The sequence below is a fragment of the Convolutriloba macropyga genome, chromosome 4, assembly GCF_964194025.1.
Source record: "Convolutriloba macropyga chromosome 4, txConMacr16.3, whole genome shotgun sequence".
Taxonomy (NCBI): Eukaryota; Metazoa; Xenacoelomorpha; order Acoela; family Convolutidae; genus Convolutriloba; species Convolutriloba macropyga.
Genome location: NC_134471.1, coordinates 72,046,463 through 72,060,801, shown reverse-complemented (window position 1 = coordinate 72,060,801; position 14,339 = coordinate 72,046,463). Strand labels below are relative to the sequence as shown.

General features: G+C 33.1%; 2 protein-coding genes across 3 annotated transcripts in view; both read right to left on the bottom strand.

The window, feature by feature from the left end:
• The window catches only part of LOC142337879 (importin subunit alpha-3-like), a 249,192-nt gene that overhangs the window by 69,752 nt on the left and 165,101 nt on the right, over positions 1 to 14,339 (bottom strand). The window lies entirely within an intron of this gene.
• Positions 8 to 14,339, bottom strand: part of LOC142337878 (RNA-binding protein 5-like) — a 39,957-nt gene continuing 25,625 nt past the window's right edge. The window contains exons 18-20 of the mRNA XM_075387486.1: positions 7,857 to 7,999; positions 7,281 to 7,494; positions 8 to 431 (exon numbers count right to left, since the gene is read on the bottom strand). Of these exons, the coding sequence (XP_075243601.1) occupies positions 315 to 431; positions 7,281 to 7,494; positions 7,857 to 7,999 (474 nt within the window). The 3' untranslated portion in view covers positions 8 to 314. The remainder of the gene's footprint in view (positions 432 to 7,280; positions 7,495 to 7,856; positions 8,000 to 14,339) is intronic.

Here is a 14,339-nt window from a genome sequence, read left to right as displayed (position 1 = left end):
AAGAAAAAAATTTTTAATTATACTGAATTTGCATCACCAATTTGACATCAAGTCACTATATTTAAACAAAATAAACAGGCAAACTATTTGGAATTCAAAACGAAGAGCAGGAAAATACAACGAAGAAGTTGAGAAAACAAGGAATAAAGAAAAACTGGTATCACTGATTAAAAAATGAACACTATCAAAAAATTTGAAAATTTTTATTTCAGAAATTGCTCTTCAGTTGCTGCAATAAAATGAGAGTTGGTTCAGATCACGGGTCAGATCAGGGCTAGTTTAAATACTGCAAAATCAAATAAGACAACATCTATCTAGTCATGTTTCACTCTACTGAGCAGAGCCTGTCTTGCATTCTCGGCGTACGTCTTGTTCGGATCCCGAGTGTAGCTCACAGCTCCCAGTCCAGCTGTCGACTCCCTACCAGCAGCCTAAAAAGAATTGATTTTTATTGTTCCGAACTCACTTGTGGGGAAGGAACTATATACTCAAATGGGTTTTTTTGTTCAGACAATTTTGGCCGATCGATATATTCATCGTAGAGAGATGTGAAAGGTATCATTAAAAAGCTCGTCCTGCGCAGAATTCAAAATTAAATTTTTTTTGAATTTCGTATTTTTCGAGGAGTATCGAGGTTTAAAGTTTTAGGTGAACACGTGATATTTGCATGATTTGTTCACTTTTAGCGTAATTTTTGTTCAAATTAAGGCTTTTCTATAAAAAATATTATAAAACTACATTTCGCGCAACAAAATGTAACAATTTTGTGGGACCAATAGACCGATAAAAAGGCTAGTTCTGGTCTCATTAGGAAGTTTACTATAAAAAAACTCGGATTCAATTTCAGAGCTGATTTTTTAGAAAACTTTTCCTATTTATTATTGTTTTTTAGTCACTTAGAGACTAGTCACTTTTCATATCGAGGTTGCAATAACGAAAAACCTCATTCACGGCCAAATGATACGTATTGAACAAAATATTCGTTTTCAAGGATTCGCTCATGTTTTTTTGTCTTCGACTCGAGTTTTCGAAATTTTTAATGAAGTTTTGATTTACTTATTGAGATTTTACTAAATTTTGGTAGTCCCATCGTAGAGATTCGCTAACTTGAAGTGCAATAGGCTTCCTAATGTTCAATAGGTAAACCTACATAGTGCTTTGAGTGGACAGCTAATGGCTGTTAAGACTTTAAAACAATTTTTCGAAAGTTTTTTTGAACATTAACCGATATTAAACTTATTTTCTTCATGAACACTAAGTCAATCTCAGTAATGGCAGGTCCCCCATCCTTATCTTGCAACCAAACTTAATCTGGTAAGCGCTTTTATTTGCTATTGGTTTTACGAAAGCAATTTTTTCATAATTTCAAAAAACTTCAGATTTTTTTTTGTAATTTTGGTTTCTTTTGAAATCTTATCTCATTATCCTCATATTGATAGTTCCCATTGGCTTAGAAAAGACGTCCAATGGATCATAGATAAATTTTTCAGAGAAAATATTACGGTTTAAATGGCTTCGAAACTTTCTCGCATTTCTGCCTTTTTTCTTGGTTTTGACTGTATTTGTTTTTGTTCATAGGACTTATTCTGACGTAATACTGATGACATATTAATGACAAACATCCTTGTCTCCCCATCGGAGCATAACGTCGTGTACATTTTGACTTTTGTTGAAAGCTCTTGAATTTAATGACTTAAGACTAAAATAATTTTTAGAATTTTTTTTGGACATTAACCAATCTTAAACTTATTTTCGAGAACTGTAAGTCATTCTCAGTAATGACAGGACATCTTTCTTTTCAAATGCAACTAAAATGAATCTGATTAGCAGTTTTTTCTTCTAACTATTGATTTTATGACTTCGATGCCACGAGTTTTTATAATTCTTTTTTTCATTTTTTGATATTTTTTTTGTAATTTTGGTTCCTTTTGAAATGTTATCACATTATTCTAAATTTGATAATTCCCTTTGGCTCAGAGAAGAGGTTCAGTGGATCATAGATAAATTTTTTAGAAAAAGCTTATGATTTGAATGGCTTCGACACTTTCTTGCACTTTTCTACTGACTTCCTGGTTTTTGCCTGCTTTTATTGTTGTTTTCATAATCATAAGACTTATTGTGATGTCTTATTGATGACTTAGGAATGACAAACATCCTTAGCTTCCTATTGTGACATAACCTTGCTTGCGCAAGTATTGACTTCCGTTGAGAGCTATTGAATTTAGTGGCTGTTAAGACCTTTCAAAATTTTTGAATTTTTTTTATTACTAATGACTATTAAACTTAATTTCATGAACTGTAAGTTACTCTCAATAACGACAGGACTCATCCCCTTTTTAATGCAACCAAAATTAACCAGGTAAGCTGTTTTATCTGCTAACTATTGCTTTTATGACTTCGATGCCACGAGTTTTCATAATTTCAAAAACAATTGAATATTTTTTGTAATTTTGATTCCTTTTGAAATCTTATTGCATTATCCCAATATTGATAGTTCCAATTGGCTTAGCGAAAATTTCCAATGGATCATAGATAAAGTTTTCAGACAAATGCCTGTGGTTTAAATGGCTTCGACATTTTCTCGCACTTTTCTGCTGAATTTTTGGTTTTTGCACGTATTTGTTGTTGTTTTCATAATCATAAGACTTATAGCGTTGTCCTGTTGATGACTTATGACTGACAAACATCCTTGCCTTCTCATTGAGATATAACATAGCGTATTTTTGACTTCCGTTGAAAGCTATTGAATTTAATGACGTTGATATAACGGGTTTTCTGCAAAATTTATAATGATTGTTCATACTTGTTGATTTTTATATATCAAGTCATATTGTTAAAAAAGAAGAACCACATTGCTCTTTAATACTATATGAGGTTAGAAAATTTTTACCAAAATTTTTTATTGGTTTCGACACTTTTCTCGCTAATTTTTTTTTTTGAATTTGCAGTTTTTGCTTTTTTTTCTTCATGTAGTCGTAAAGTGCTGACTGGTCTCATAGGCTTTCAATTTAGGATTAAATAAATGTTGCAGTCAATTTATAGCGAATTTGTAGAATTACAGTTTATGATATTGTTCGTTTTCGAAGATTTTAATACTTTTCAATTTTTGTTCTTTTCGTCAAATTGTAACTTATTCTCATCGTTGAGAGGTTCCATCCAATCCCTTGTAATTCAAAAACTATTTTTCAATTGATATAATGTCGTGACTGATGTTTTGCGTGTTGGACAATATGAATATTCATAAAAAATTTGTGAGTTGTCAATATTTGTGTTTTTTCTTTTACAGCACATTCGCTAATTTTTTTTGTTTTTGCTTATTTTGTTGTTTGTTTTTTCCTCGTAATCTTTCTAATGGCAGATCTTTTGAGCGCTGTAATGAGACATGGTATTATGTAATTCAATTAGTTATTGGGTTGTGTAACGATTTTTTAAACTCAAATATCCATTTTTAATTATCTCATCATTAGCTTTAAAATGAAGTCAAAAATGTAGATGAGCTCGGGTCGGAATATCACGTGCGAACGCACATTAACGAGCATCCTTGTTTACTTTAATGCGTACAATTACGGTTTACGAAGGATAAAGCCAAATGACATTTCATGGTAATATGATGTGAAAATATAGGATATCAAACATCATACACTAATTCGTTGCAGAATCTTTGTATCACTAATAAAACATCATGTAATTCTTTTACGACAGCAACGATAAGCTTTTCTTCGTTAAGAAAAATTTGTGAACTTTTTAGGGCATCCCAGAAAAACCAATGCGGTATCAATTTAAAGATCATTACCTCTAGAACCTCGAGTACTCACTCTTCAATTTGAAAACGTAATCAGACAAAAATTCATCCTTTTTGCCCGATTTTCAATCATTTTCAACACATTTTCGGATACGTTTTCAGATGAAATCCTATTTTTGTCAACCTGACGTTTTTCTGGAATGAAACAATTTTTCGGCTGTTTATCCAACGTTCTATCTTTTGAAAAAAATTGAGAACTTCTTGACTGCCTTAACTTTTCATATCTTCAGACAATTTTCTACTTTTTTGGAGGTCCAACTTTCGCGGTATGATTTTACAGCTCCCCGAGTCTGCAACTCAACTAGAAAAGAAAGCATATAAAAACAATTTTTGAAGAAACATTGCGACTGTACTGAAATTAATTTTCTCAATTTTGAAGATGTCGACTTTATTCAAAATAATTTCGGTTATATCAAAACAATTACATAAGTTCTTTCCATTGAAAATTGTAGAACCAATTCAAAAAGCTCTCTGCATATGGAACTACTGCATAGAGAGAGAAATCTATAATGACACATAAGAATTTTGTCCAATTTTGCAGTTTTGCTGATCTATTTTTCAGTTTTTCTTCTTTAATTTTAAATTGTGTGTAACACTATTGTGTTAATTTTAAATTAATATGGATGCTTTTTGATCTCTAGAGAATGAATAGTGATATAAATTGTGCTATTTTCACGCATGTGTAATTTTTTTTGGGAGAATTCCCAAGAAATCTTGGTCATGTATCTCAATTTTCTCATCTCAAATTTAACAAAAAAGACTGTTGTACAGAGAATAGTCTTCGAATGATGTACCGATGTATCTATGATCGAAAATTCAGTTTTTGAAAAATTTTAACAAAAGAACTTTTTGATGACTTCCATAATCATCAAGATTAGCGATCATCTTTTAACTTTTTCCATTTGTTTTGATAAATGTCTGCTAATACAACACCATTTTGTTGATGGCACTTCAGAATCTCAATTTGCTTTGAAGTTAAAATCGGGTCATATGATAGCTAGTTTAAAAATATTGACGAATATTGACATGCTGCAAAACTCCTGGTTCTTCAACTTGGTATCTCTTCTTCAGCGGTACGGAATCGTTATTTGTGAAAAATTTTATTTGCTATAACCTAATTGCCTAGAAACTTAGGGTAAGCAGCTTTTAAAAATTCTTTCAACAAACAGTTTCTTTGGTTTTATTATTTGAATTAAGCAAATTGAGCAAAGTTTTGTAAAAATTTTGCTAATTCTGTTGGTCTTATGTCCAAGCACTTAGAGGTTAAGCAAGTTCTGAACAAAGATATTACAAATTCATCCGTTAGCTGAGTTGCATATTGAAAACACAAAGCAAAACTTTTAAAAAGTTTTCAGCTACTCTTACATAGGTTCCTTGTCGTCAAAAATTATAAGATTTTAGGTGAAAATATTGACCAGTTCAGCTGTGATTTCTCAACTACATCTTTACAGAGCAGTCTATAAATAGTATTTTAGATTTGCACAAAATTTCTTTATAAGAGCAAAGTTGGCCAAACAATCGGAGAAAGAGCAACTACTAGAACAAAAGTCAGTTAAAATCAGATTGTTCACAAAGGACAAATAAACAAGCTGATTGTTTTGAAAACAGTGTGTTATTGAAGCATAAGTCCTTGAAATTAATTTTAAAAATTGTACTAACTTGTACTTTTGTACTAATTGATTTTACTTCTGTGTAAATTCACTTTTGCAAAGAATGTTTTGAATTTTGTAATAAAAGTTATCACACTTTTTTGCAGTTTGGGAACTATTTATGGTTTTGTCAAATACAGCTCAAACTTTGTTAGCAGTTCTCAAGCAGATATGTCAAAAACCGGCTTTTTCGTCTGCTTAGCCTCTGTCTACAATAACAAAATGACATAGACAAACGATACTTCAAAAACTGGTCCAACATGCAGTGCTCCAGCCCTTAAAATTTCCCTAAAGAGCACTCAAATCTCCATGCAACAAGCTAAACATAACAACCTAAAGTCTCGAACGACTAGTGGGCGCTCTAATCTATTGCAGCCTGGTTCATTCGGGGGGGGGGGGAACTAAAATCACTAAGGGGCTTCAAATGACGCCATTCAGGGTTATTATATACCACTATTAGAATTTAAATTGAAAAAAATACACCAATTTCCGCGCACTTTTCATTTGACTATTAGTAGTGAACTGCCGCCACTTGTGTTCAGCTGCTTATGAATGCGATTGTGAGCGAAATTTAGATCACGCAAAACGAAAAAGTCTAGGTCGCAAAAGCCACTCGAAAAGTCAAATCCGTCAAGCGAAAGTTTTGCATAAAAGGATCAAACACGTATAAATACGTTTACAATAATTGCTTCAAACATTGTTCGAGAGCAATTAAAAATATCTACTGACTTTTTTAAAATCCAAATCCTTCCGAACATTATGAAATTTTGATACTGGCGAAAAAGAAAAGCTAAGATATGATCAACAACAATGCGTATTCAATCACATCAAACTCAATAAATTTTACAGCTTGATTCGTTAACCATGGCAGAAAGAGACAAGCAAAAGTTAATTTGGACCTATAAAACAAATTCAATCAATTCGTTTCCATTCCATGCCATTTTTTATACAAAAAAAAAGTTTCCTGCCGCCTACAAAATTTTGTACGAATAAAAACATTCCCGCATTACTCTTTCCAAAGCAGTAAATTAATACAAGGGATGTTAGGACAAATGTTGGAACATTCTGCGTCACGCACACAGTAACATTTCAGACCTTTTGTTAATTATTATGACTAATCGGAAACCATTTATGAACTTCTTAGTGTTATTGTTATCAACTGTTTTCAGTTATTATCTTCAGTACATTCGAGTACAATGCGGCTTCAGAACCTTTCATTAATTTCATTAACCCCACTGTATTTTTTTAATCTTTCAAATATTTTTGTTATAAAAATAACCAAGAAGGTTTAAGCTGGAGAATTTAGCATCCAATATTTATTCATGTAATCTGGGAAGGATGAAACATGGAACTATTTTCAAAGATGAAAAGCCAACTTTCAATTTGATATATATGATTTATAATAAATACAGCGCGAGAAAGGCCAACTCGTCCCTTAAAACAAAACGGTAAATAGTTTGAGTTGTAGAGCATAACAAGCCATCTATGTTCTTCTGACGGCCACAGGGCCCAAACAAATATGCAAAGATGCAGAACATGGTTTCAGTTTGAACGACATTCAGAAGTTTTGCTGCTCAAACTAATTCACACTGCCTGCGTAAAATTTAACAGAATTGACCATCGCTCTAAGACAACATTAGATGCATCAAGTTTCGAACATGATAATTTGTAACACGATAAACTGAATACTTCATATTATCAATGCTTAATTTGCATTATCAGTGCTTAATTTGCATTATCAATGCTTAATTTGCCCAAACCTAATCGGTAACGCTTCTAGAAACCGCAAACCAAACAAAGCTGCAGTTTATTCGAAAGCATTAATTCACCTTTATAGGCGCAGTGATGCCTTGCTTAGATTTGCCTAAGCCCTCCCCCTCTTTCCAACCCATGGCCTGCATAAGTTTGTTGCCCACATTGCTACTTCCAATGGGCTCCTCGGGTTTGGACTGTGCTGGCTGGTTTGAGGATGATGAGTACGCCTTCTCGTACTCCCGAAGCGGGGGAGCTGAGATGCCGTGTTTCTCTCTCCGCTCTTTAGCTCTGTAACGACAATCGTGCAAATCTCCTAAGCTTAGTGGGTACATAGCTATTTCAACGGTTTATGGGTGCACAGCCTACTTTAACAATAAACCACGGTATAATTTTAAAAAAATCGTTAAGTGCGGATAGTATACTAAAGTGGCGAAGAGAGGCACGAAAAAGATTGCGTCGCTGAATCATCAGAATGGCGTGTCAGTGCATATCAAAACGGCAGCCAGAAGAGTTGCTGACGATTGGAGTAGCCATCAATTCGAAAAAAACTTATTGCACCATTCAATAACCTTTATGCTGAATTGCACCTGAGGTTCAAACGTTGGCCTTTTAATTCGTTAAACATGTCCCATGTACTGGACATTAACAACCTGTCTCTGTAGTGGAACATAGAAGCCAGAGAGTCATATTCCTCTTCGTTCAAATTTGTTTGCATTGAACTCTGAGGAGCACCATTGGCACTGATGCTATTCGATGCAGTTTCTAAGGTCTTCATGTGCTGCTCCATGTTACTCTGAAACACACAATAACGAGATCAATTAGCTACAATTTCTTGAGCATTTTCAGAGCATGCTCCGTCAGACAAAATAACCAAAATTTACCCTAATTTTATTTCTATTGTTCAAATCACCTGAACGAATTTAGCATAGTATCTAAGCAAGATGATTTAGAAAAGACTAGTTCATTCGTCCATGCCTCGCAGGCTATGGCCATGCCATCATGGGTCCGAGTGACTTGATACGAACTGTCTCAACCGAACTAAAGATTAAATCATCCGACTCAGTATGAGAAAACATGCTCATAATGCCGACTGCCAATTTGAGATCGGATTATTAACCAAAAAAGATTAAAGGGAATAAATTGAGTATCATGGCATGGGGTAATTTTTAACATTGGTAAATAATAAAAATAATAATAACATAGCTGGCAGATTGCCAGAAAATAGCCGCAATAGATTCGTAGATCGGCAGTCTAAAAAAACAGTAAAAGAGACAGACCAAAAAAAATCGTCTTTTCATTGAAGGCTGATCTGTTATATTTTGATTAAAAATCTGTGAAGTTATTGCTGCCTCTATTAGCTGATCTCAAATAACCTTCATTTAGAGTGACACACACCCATTTGACCTTATCTCTTTGAATTAAAGTAAATAAAAGTCAATTTCAAAGTGATGAAGTCATTTTTGAGAGTGAGGTAAGTCAAGTGTGACCAAAAATTTAATCACGCGCATGAACAAAAAACTCGCTCCACTTAGAGCGAAAAATGACGTCACACATGCAATTCAGCTGAAATTGCATGAACGAATGAACAAAAAGTGGCTGTGACGTCATATGGTCGTAACAAAAATCATGACGACGAAATAAAAAAACATAGCAGGACAAGTCCTGAAAAACAATTCAAAGAATTGAATGAAAAACTCAGACGTACTCTACTGGAAGAGCAGATCAATTGAACAATGCCAGCCAGAACGCAAAAATCATCAAAGAATTGAGAAACTAAAAGAAACAAAACTAAACAAAAACAAACTCATTGCTAAAACTCTCGAAGCTTTTAAACCTAAGGCCAAATTTTTTATTGCTTTAAAAAGACCTATCACAAAAATATGCTCAAAACCAATTTTAGTTTCTAAAATCGGTGCAGTATTATATCTGGAAGACCCAAAAATATTCATTGGCCTTTGAAGATCGATTAACTCGAAAATGACCGAAAAAAATAAGAAAAAGAAATCAATTGCAAATTATGGAAATGTTGCTGGAAATCGTGATATAAATATCTTCAGAATCATTTCTGTGTCTCTAGAGGCTATCCAGTAACCCGATTCAAGCTTTAAAAAATTCATTGGCTCATAGATCGATAGGCAATAACTTTTAGAAAACATTTCAAACTTCAAAAAATAGAAATTCGTTCTATTAAAATGTTGAAAGCCATTCAAGTGCCCCCTAGCAACTATTTAATAACATAATGTCAAAAGCTGGATGCGGTTACCTGGCTACTGAGGCAGGAAAAAATAAATAAAATACAAATATGTTAAAAAAAAACTTGAAAAAAATTGCAAATTCTATCAAAAAGTTTCTAAAAGTCGAAAGGTTAAATTGTTGAAAACAAATCCATCGAAACTAAAAACTATGCAATAACTTTTTATCAGAATGTGGAATCGGTTTTCTTGCAAATGAGAGCGGAGGAATATCAAAAGCTGACACAAACTTAAAAAAACATTAAAAAAAATTGCAGATCTTATCAAAAAATGCTAAAATTCAAGACATTAAAAAGTGAAAAAGCATTCCATTGTTACTAGAAACTATGCAGTGCCCTATTAACAAACCTCACAGGAGATTGCCTGGTCCCTGAAACTGGAAAAACTGAAAAAATGATGAAAATTTTCAAAAACCTGAAAAAATGCAAATTTGTTCAAAAAATTTGCTAAAATTTGCGATATTCAAAAGTTGAAAACTATTGCATGGCAACTAAAAATTTGTCAGTTTTATTATCAAACCCAAAATGAGGTTTTCTTGCCCCTGGGACTCAAATAACTTGAATGATGACAAAAAATACGTCAAAAAAAATTGAAAAATTTGCAACTTTTGTCAAAAAATGCTAAAATTCATGCTGTCAAAAAGTTGAAAACCGTTCGATTACCACTACAAACTATGCAGTAATCTATCATCAAAGCCTTTAACAAACCCTAGAGGAGGTTTCGAGACACCTAGGGCTAAAAAAACTCAAAAAATATCAAAAATTTTCAAAAAACCTGAAAAAAATTGCAAAATTTGGTATCATTTTGTGTGTTTGTGTTTGTAGTACCACGACATATAGCTCATAAAATGGTCATAACAAGCAATTTTGTCTCGCAAAAGGCCTTCATCAGCTTTCAAAAACTTCAACCTAAGACTAATCAAACAAAAATCTCAAAAAAATCACAAAAAACATGAAAAATTGCACCATTTTGAGTCGAAAAACTCCTAAAAATGACCTTTTAACCTTAAATTAAGGCCATCCCAGCAGCTGCACCACTATACGCACTTGAAGGACTACTAAAGCCCACTTTGGGCCTCTAATGAAACTTAATGCCCGCTGGGCTTTACCTGTTTATCCCGTTTTGAAAGATCAAAGTCATTGAAAAATGCGTGAACACATCTTAAAAAAAAAAACACAGCGCACCAATACAATTCAAATTCTTTGAATTGTAAAAAATCAAGAGAAGGCCAATAATAGCCCCAGCTATCGCTGTGCGGCTATTAATAATAATATATTGTCCAATTTCTGTTATCAAGTATTGCAAAAGAAGTTTATTTTTTGAGCACAAAAATGTACATTGAAGCTAAACAGAAGTTAATGAGAACACCACTAGACCATCAGATGATCCGTTTTCAGATGCCTCACAATGTATGTGATATCTAAGAACTGTTTGATTAGGAAGCCAAAACATTATTACTATAATAATTGAACGAACGAAGCCGGCAGATTGCCGCAAAATAGCCGAAATAGACGCTTGTGACCTTCCATGGAATTGAAGCAAAAAATAGGATAGACACATTGACCACCAGTCCTTTAATAGACCACTACACTTTTTGGGTTAGATTCGAACTGTCAATCTTATGACACACATACGCTCTATAAAGGCAAAACCCTAATAGAGCTTTTTCAAAATTAATATTCGAAGTCATAAACTCAAGACTCTTATACTCAAGAATTAGAGCATATACGTTTGGCACTACTTAGATGCACACTATTGATCTTTAATTAGTCAATGTTCATAAATTTAAGTTCATTAGATGACTTCAGAAGTCATTTTTTTAAGTGAGGTAAGTCATGCAATTGACCCAAAAACAACAAATAACATCACACACACAACTTTTAATTGCAAAGCAGTAGAAGTCACTAATATTTAAAAAGTAAATGGTCGCAAGAATCATCAATGGAGACGAATTAAAAAAAACACAGCAGGACAAGTCCTGAAATCCAATCAAAAGAATTGAAAGAAAAACTTAGAACTAACGTCCCTGACCAGCAGATCAGTTGAAAAATCCAAGCCAAAAAGACAATTTCAAAAGTCGAGAAACTAAAATAATCAAATTAACTAACCAAAATAATCATTGCGAAAACTCTTGAAGCTTTTACCCTGAAGTCCAAATATGATATAAGTCAACACACTCATTAACTCACGCACAAGCCTTGAAAGAGATTAACTATCCACTAAAGGTATATAAATATCGGGAAGAGAAATATGACAAATGCTTCAAAAAAACTGACGAGTTCAAAATTAAAAGAAAGTTTCTAAAATTTTCAAAATGCTTCAGTGTGTTTGTGTTTGTAGTACCACGACATATAGCTCATAAAATGGTCATAACAAGCAATTTTGTCTCGCAAAAGGCCTTCATTAGCTTTTAAAAACTTCAACCTAAGACTAATCAAACAAAAATCTCAAAAAAATCACAAAAAACATGAAAAATTGCACCATTTTGAGTCGAAAAACTCCTAAAAATGACCTTTTAACCTTAAATTAAGGCCATCCCAGCAGCTGCACCACTATACGCACTTGAAGGACTACTAAAGCCCACTTTGGGCCTCTAATGAAACTTAATGCCCGCTGGGCTTTACCTGTTTATCCCGTTTTGAAAGATCAAAGTCATTGAAAAATGTGTGAACACATCTTAAAAAAAAACACAGCGCACCAATACAATTCAAATTCTTTGAATTGTAAAAAACCAAGAGAAGGCCAATAATAGCCCCAGCTATCGCTGTGCGGCTATTAATAATATATTGTCCAATTTCTGTTATCAAGTATTGCAAAAGAAGTTTATTTTTTGAGCACAAAAATGTACATTGAAGCTAAACAGAAGTTAATGAGAACACCACTAGACCATCAGATGATCCGTTTTCAGATGCCTCACAATGTATGTGATATCTAAGAACTGTTTGATTAGGAAGCCAAAACATTATTACTATAATAATTGAACGAACGAAGCCGGCAGATTGCCGCAAAATAGCCGAAATAGACGCTTGTGACCTTCCATGGAATTGAAGCAAAAAATAGAATAGACACATTGACCACCAGTCCTTTAATAGACCACTACACTTTTTGGGTTAGATTCGAACTGTCAATCTTATGACACACATACGCTCTATAAAGGCAAAACCCTAATAGAGCTTTTTCAAAATTAATATTCGAAGTCATAAACTCAAGACTCTTATACTCAAGAATTAGTCAATGTTCATAAATTTAAGTTCATTAGATGACTTCAGAAGTCATTTTTTTAAGTGAGGTAAGTCATGCAATTGACCCAAAAACAACAAATAACATCACACACACAACTTTTAATTGCAAAGCAGTAGAAGTCACTAATATTTAAAAAGTAAATGGTCGCAAGAATCATCAATGGAGACGAATTAAAAAAAACACAGCAGGACAAGTCCTGAAATCCAATCAAAAGAATTGAAAGAAAAACTTAGAACTAACGTCCCTGACCAGCAGATCAGTTGAAAAATCCAAGCCAAAAAGACAATTTCAAAAGTCGAGAAACTAAAATAATCAAATTAACTAACCAAAATAATCATTGCGAAAACTCTTGAAGCTTTTACCCTGAAGTCCAAATATGATATAAGTCAACACACTCATTAACTCACGCACAAGCCTTGAAAGAGATTAACTATCCACTAAAGGTATATAAATATCGGGAAGAGAAATATGACAAATGCTTCAAAAAAACTGACGAGTTCAAAATTAAAAGAAAGTTTCTAAAATTTTCAAAATGCTCAAAAACATTTTTTGTCTCTGCAGTTCTGTCATGTAACCCATCTGCAAAACTTGAAAAAATCTTTGGCCAGTAAAGATCGTTCAACTCAGAAGACAAAATTTTCAAAAAAAAATTGAAAACAATTGCAAATTTTTAAAAAATCTTGCTAAAATTTGTGATATTTATATCTTCACAACCATTTTATTGTCTAGAGAGTATCTACTACATAATGATCAATAAATTTGGAACATGATAATAATTTTCAGAAATACTTTACAAATCTTATCAAAAAATGCAAGTTTTATAAAAAAAAAACTGCTAGAACTCGTGATATTAAAAAAGAAAACTAGTTCATTGCCACTAGAAGCTATGCAATAAACTATTATCAAACTCTAGAGAAGGTTTCTTGGCTCTTGAAGTTGAAAATTTGATATAAAAATGTTGAAAACCATTCCATGGTCAATAAAATTTTCTGGCTCCTGTGGCTGTATAAACTTAAAAGAGAGCTGGCAGATAGCCGGAAAATAGCAACAATAGCTTTGTAAATCTGCAGTGTCAAGAAGATAGTAAAATAAACAGACCTAATAGACACTTTTAATTAAAGGCCAAGATATATTTTAATTAAGAATCTGTATAACTATTGCTGCGTCTATTAGCTGCTCTCAAATAACCTTCAGAGTGGCACATTCACTTAACCTTATCTCATTGAATTAAAGTAAAAGGTCAGTATCAGAGTCAGGAACTCATTTTTGAGAGCAAGGTAAGTCATGGGTGACCAAGAAATTAAGCACGCGAATCAACAAAAAACTCGCTCCAGTAAGAGTGAAGAATGAAGTCACACACGCAATTCAGTTGAAATTGCAGGCACGAATAAAGAGCAGATTTAAAATAATTGTGGCGTCATATGCCCGTAATAAAAATTTTGACAACGAAATAAAAAACCAAGAGAAGGCCGATTATAGCCTCAGCTACCGCTGTGCGGCTATTAATAATAAAGACAATAAAGGTTCACAAATTCGAAAAATGCAATTTTTATTAAAAAATAGATATTAAAATAATGAAAACCATTCCATTCCCACTCAAAACTATGCAGAAAACTATTATTAAAACCCTCGAGGAGG